We start from the raw sequence: 6,003 nt of genomic DNA on the forward strand, positions 1-6,003 counted from the left end.
CGCGGCCGGGCCGCGGCGCACTAACACCGCCGCGCCTCAGCGCGCCGCACTACACCGCTGTCGCGCGCTCCGCCGCCCTCTTATATAGCGCCCTAAAAATAGCTCGCCGCGCACCGCCTCGCGGGCCGCGGGGAGAAGGCGGGAGCCGCGCTGCCGACCAATCGGCACCGCCGACGGCGACACGGCACCGCCTCCCGCACCCCGAGCGGCGTCGCCATTGGGCGGCAGTGACTTCAGGCGCGCCGCGGACCCGCCCCTCCCGCCCCGCCGTTTACCCTACATGGTCACGCGCTGCCTGAGTGGGCCGCGCGGCTGCGCGCTGAGGCGGGGGGGGGGGGGGGAGGGGGAGGGGGAGGGGGGTGCCGGGGGCGGGGCGGCCGTGAGGCGGCCGTGAGGCGGCGGCGGCGGCCGCGGGCGGGGGGGAGCGGGGGGGTTCCTAGGCCGGGTTTGCCGAGGGAGGGTGAGAGGAAAACGGGGAGGGGGATGTGGTCTCCCGAAAATAAAGAGGGGAGGGGGCAGGGGAGGGCGGGCGCGAGCGCGCATGGCCGCGGCGCGGGGCTGCGCGGTGCGCGGCGGCGGGGACGTGCCCCGGTGCGGCGGCCGCGGGGTGCTCGGTGCGCGCCGGCGCCTCCCGTCCTCGGCCCGGCCCCCGGCCCTCGCGTCCCTCCGCGCTGATCCTCAACCTCTCTCTCTCTCTCTCTCTCCCTCCTCTCTCTCTCCCTCCTCTCTCTCTCTCTCTCCTCTCTCTCTCTCTCTCTCTCTCTCAAGTGTGACTGAAACAAAACAAAGCCAAAGGGACGCTGGAACTATCATTGGTTGATTTTCCTCCTCCTTTTTTTTTTTTATGATCAAAAACAACCCCCCACCCGAGCAAACAAATACACACAAAAGCAGAAAGAAAGGGTCTTGCTCAGCAGCAGCATGGATGTCTTGGCTAGTTATAGTATATTCCAGGAACTCCAGCTTGTCCACGACACCGGCTACTTCTCAGCTTTGCCATCCTTGGAGGAAAACTGGCAGCAGGTGAATCGTTTAAATTACTCCTGTAAATCTCTTAAGCGCAGACAGTCGATGCATTGGGGCTGCATTTCTGACTTTATTTCATTTTTGTTCTTTAATTCAGGGTTGGGTTTGGGGTTTTTTTTTCTTTTTTCTTTTTTTTTTCCGCGTGGGTAGACCTTTCAATCTCTGTATTTTTTGCCATGACAAACTGAGCAGTCCATTCAAATCTGTCCGCCTTCAGCCCTTTTTGAGCACACTCGGCAGCACCTGAGATCCAGTGGCATTCTTCAGGGTTTTGTTTTTATGATGACTACTATTTTGATTTTATTTTTGGGCTTTGATTTTTTTGTTATTGTTGTTCTTTTAAACAAGGCTGATTCCTTCCAGCCAGTGCTGAACAACTGGCAGCTGGTGGAAATGGAATAGATCATTCTTATTTTCAGGTAATTAGTATATGTCAATAAAAATTGTAGCTTAAATCAGAGGTGGGGGGTGGGCAGGTGTGTAGAAGCACTAGCAAAAGCTTTAAGGCTAAATTCTGTAACTAGGGAGGTGACTTATTTTTCCTTTTTGGTTTTGTTTTTTTTTTATTTATAAGGTGGGGAGAAACTCACACTTCTTGCTGTATCTTAAAACAATGATACCCTAGGCTGGTTCCAGTCAACCAGAGTGTTTTGAGGCACTGTAGGGTTAATATGCAGACAGAATTAGGATGAAGATGGAAATCAAGTATTATGAATGCATTAAAGTGATGACTGGTGGCGTGAATAAAGAAGACCAAGGAGAAGAGTAGGTTACAGAGAAAAGAGTTGTATAAAATGAACTATGAGGCCAAATGCATAGATCTATAAATAGTTATCAGCTGGGATACTGAGGAAAAAGCCAAGGCAGGATTTCTTGTTATGGCAGGACATTGTGAGACAATCCTGTTTCTTGATGTGATTTTTCTGGCAGAGGTGATATGCGAGGTGAAATTCTGGAAACTAGTGTCTCTTTAAAGGAAAAAAAAAAATCTGCTGGTGGGTAAGAATAGTGGAGTGTGGCTGGGATGACATGTGGTGCTAATGCAGTGCACGGACCCGTGGTACTATTGGTATAAGAATAACGAGCCACTGGATTTTATCTTGCCAACATTCACCTTAGTCTTGGCTGGCATAAGGGTCTCCAGTAAGTGACAGCTTGGGGTGTTCATTTAATTTTTCCTTAGAAGCGTGTATGGGGAGAAACATGGATGGTAGTGCTTCAGGAGAACACTCGGGCTGTAGCATTGTCATCCAGCTGGACCGGGGCTGGATCTTTAAAGGTTTACCCTAATAAAATTGTTTTGGCTTCAGCTTTGTGCGTGCATGTGCACACACAGGAGTGATTTATAGACAGCTACAGTGCGAACACATTCAGGATTTAATTTGCAAAATGACCAATCCAACTTTGCTTTATCCTCTGAGGGGGAGGGGATGCTTTTTGTTATTAATATTCAGCTTGCACATCCATGATGGTCACATCTGCTTTCCTTTTATATTTGTAACATGCTAATTAAACTGAAGAGGTTAATATAATTTCATTTTAAAAATTAATTTTGTAGCATCATTGTTGGGTTGGTTGCATATTCAGTTGCACATTAGTAACAGTCCAGACAGTCCAAAGCGGGATAATCTGTTGACATAGCCAGCATGCTTTAGGCAGTACTGTGTGTGATACTCTGTCTCCTGCTGCCTTCTTTTATGCCTAGAAGAGTGGCAGTTTGTTTTATACAGTACAATGTGCCTACCCAAGCCCACTGTTACTATTGCAGAATTTGGACTTGCACTCTCCTGGTTAAACCCCACTGATTCTCCACGTATCTTTGAAAAGAGAAGTTGAAAATAATGTGTTACATATTCCCTTATCCCCCACAAATCCTCCAGCCAGTCCATGATGTTTCATAATACATCCTGTATTTACAGTTTGTTTTTATTCCCCTGTTGCTGCCTGGACTCTCCTTGCAAACAACAGGCAGCAAAACATGTATCAGTGGTGGGAGCAGCTGAAGCTGGCTGTACAGAGCATGCTGTCACGCAGGCTTGGCAGACCCACTGACACAGAGACCCCAATTTCATTCTTCTGAATCACTTGCAGATGTAGACAGGCCTCGGGGATTTTTTTATATTAGGCAAACTGTAGCAACTTTGGGACAAAGGATGTGTGTGCATGTGTGTGTGTTTCTAAAGGTATCCCTTAAAATTGTCGGGGATCCCTTAAAACCCCAGGGAAGAGACCTGACAGGGCAGCAGCTTATCCACGGGAAGCATCAGAATTGGGAAGCGGCAGCTTTAATTTTGTGTGAAAACACTTGAATGGGTCTTGCCTCTGCTCCTATGAAGAGCTCTGATGCCGTACCCGAGCTCCACAGAGGCTTCAGAGCAGTGCTTCTCCCAGCAGCAAAGCAGCACCCCAGGAGATTACTTCAGTCTCTTAAAAAGGGGGAAGTAGTTGTGTGGGTTAAGATCAGGCTTCCTTATCATGTTGTGAGCTCCAGTTGTGTTGTGATTAGTAGCTACTAGTGCTTGATGTGGTGAGGGAGGTTAGTCCGTGCCAGTTCCAGCTCCTAGAAACGGTGTCTACTGTGATACCATAAAAGATGCATTTACTCTACTGAAAATCAGAGCACACCTTGGGGTGACAGTGTTGACACAGTCCTGTCTTCCCCTGAGTTTGGACCATGCTTTTGAAGCTGCTGGTTGAGGACTACACAGCTGGGGCAGTTGCTCATGTTTCCAATTGTGAAACACCCATCACTCACAGAGGGCACTGACAGCACAGGCAGGTTGCTAAATGCTTGCATGCAGTCAGCTGATCTCTCCCTTTTTTCCTTCCCACTGCAAGAGAAATGTGAGCAAGTTCGGTGTCTGTTCTGACAATTAGCACTGGAGTTGAATGAGAGCAACCCAGCAATATGTACAAAACAAACAGATTTTATGTAGGAAGAGATTGTCATCTCTTGTGTAGGCTTTTTTTTTTTAGGAGGAAAAAATACAAACAAAAAAACCCTTACTCCACCTTGGACATAGTTTACGTTGTAGAAGTGGAAATACCAGAAGTGGAAGCTGGAACTGAATCTGTGATGTGTATCACGTTATTTTAAAACACATGTTTGGATGGGAGGGCTTGGGTTTTCGGCAGCAAAAGCTTAGCTTCACTATGTCCGCTTTGGGCGTACTCCTTCAGGCAAAACACTTTTGAGGTCAGGAGGATTTTTTCTTGGAGTGGGGAGGTCAGAGTCTAATGAGTAATTCATAGCACAACTGCATCAGGAGAGAGAGAACTTTCTTTAGTCTTTGTTTAGCTTTTCCAGCAGCGTTGAGCTGCCACGGCACTGGGAGAGATTAAAGGAAGAGGTGGGCTTTGTGCGTCGGAAAATGAGGCGTTCGCTGTATGTCAGCTGGCTGGTATCTCAGCATCTGTGTGTTTTTGCCTGGTGTTTCATCCTGGCTCTGATTGAACTGTCCTAGTTGCTCTGTCCCTGCGAGCTGACTCTGCAGTTCAGCACCAGGGTGGGGGGAGTTTCCAGCACCTGCGTGGCTGCTGCGATGCAGCGGGAGGACCTCTGGCCACATATGCCATTGCTTGGGGGTAGCTGTCTGATGTGGCATCCCCGGGATTGGAAACAGACTGCTGGGAGAGACAGCACGAGGCTGAAGAGCACCTCGTTACTCTGCAGAGGAAGGAAGTGGGTAGGAGGCTGTTTCTCAGGGAGGCGACTGTGAGGAGCACAGCGCGTGCAGCTGCACGTGGTCCCACTCTCAGTGTGCCAGGCTGCAAAGGGGGAGAGCAAGGCTGAGAGCTGGGAAGGGCTGGAGATGGGGCTTCAGTTTGTTCTTCCTGCCGGGCCTTCACAATGTTATTTGGGGGGGTGGGGGTGGGGTGTGTCACTAAAAGATCAGTGTGCAGAAGGCATCTTTTGTGGTCAGATGTGTCTTCCTAGGGGTAACATTTAAAATCATCCCTATTCTCCTCCAAAGGCCCCTTGAAGGACTCTGGACTCATCATCCTTGTGTGGAGAAGGGCTCTCTGATCAGGAGGCATTTGGGGGCTCTCTTCGTATTCTGTGGGGGCCACAGGGCAGCCTCTAGCATGGCAGTTGCTGTAATGTCAGAGCACGGGAGCACAAAGAGCAGGGAGATGCACAGGGTCACCATGTGTGTAGCTGAGGCAGGTGTACAAAAACAGCAGGGTGTAGGTGCCAAACCCTGGCTTATGCTAAAAGAGCCAGCCTTTCCCACATGTGTCATTAGGCAGAACAGGTCTAATTGTCTAATTGGCTGGCAGAAGTGGAAATGGCATTATATTGTTTGCATGATAACAGTTGCCCGATAACATTTCCTCTTGCCTTGGCTGACCCAGCTGCTCTCAGCTGCAGCAAACAATGATCCTTCCAAGGAAGATGCACGTTTCCTGTAAAGCATAGGATCAAGGAAGCCTTTGTTTCACTCTTGACTCTGTCATGGAGCCTTGTTTGCATATTTTTAATCAATCCTTCAAGCCTCAGTTTTCCTCTTTCTGAAATCACTGACAACAGTGATGCTAACACATGGTCTCTGCAGGGCTTGGGAGGCTGAATTTTGACCCATTCTGGCAAAGGGCTTTGAGATCCCTGTGCTGTGAGAGAGCAGAGTATCCCGAAGTGACTAATCTAGCAGAACTCTTACATCTTAATGCTGACTTCTGCTTGGCAGACAGGGTCATTTTCAGGCCTATAGGAAAAATTTCCACTGCTACTGGAAAGGAATAAATCACACCGGAGAACATTCCTGCCTCTCCATGCTCTCCATTGTTCTAGTTTAATGGCATAGTTGGCCACTACATAAACTAAACCATCTCTTTTAATATTGCTATTTCATCTTGGTTCCAGTCACAGTGTAACACATTTCTTAAGTGCTTATAGTACATCATACCTCTTGAGAATAACTTGCAGAAATGGTTGACTTCCAAGAACAGCCACATGTGTAATGCAGTGTATTTCAG

The 6,003-nt window shown here is 48.8% G+C and overlaps 1 protein-coding gene across 7 annotated transcripts in view; it reads left to right on the forward strand.

Annotated features, from left to right (window-relative positions):
• Positions 1 to 407: 407 nt before the first annotated feature.
• The window catches only part of KLF7 (KLF transcription factor 7), a 114,687-nt gene continuing 109,091 nt past the window's right edge, over positions 408 to 6,003 (forward strand). For 4 of the 7 annotated variants that reach the window (XR_013930163.1, XR_013930164.1, XR_013930165.1 and 1 more), the window contains exon 1: positions 413 to 1,023. Coding sequence is in view for 2 of the 7 variants with exons in the window: in XM_080400215.1 (XP_080256341.1) it covers positions 922 to 1,023 (102 nt within the window). In the remaining 5 variants the exon portion in view is untranslated. Of the gene's footprint in view, positions 1,446 to 6,003 lie in introns of all 7 variants that reach the window. The other 3 variants (XM_080400218.1, XM_080400216.1, XM_080400217.1) reach the window with 3 other exon arrangements.

This window comes from Falco punctatus (genome assembly GCF_963210335.1).
Source record: "Falco punctatus genome assembly, chromosome: 8".
NCBI classification, from domain to species: Eukaryota; Metazoa; Chordata; class Aves; order Falconiformes; family Falconidae; genus Falco; species Falco punctatus.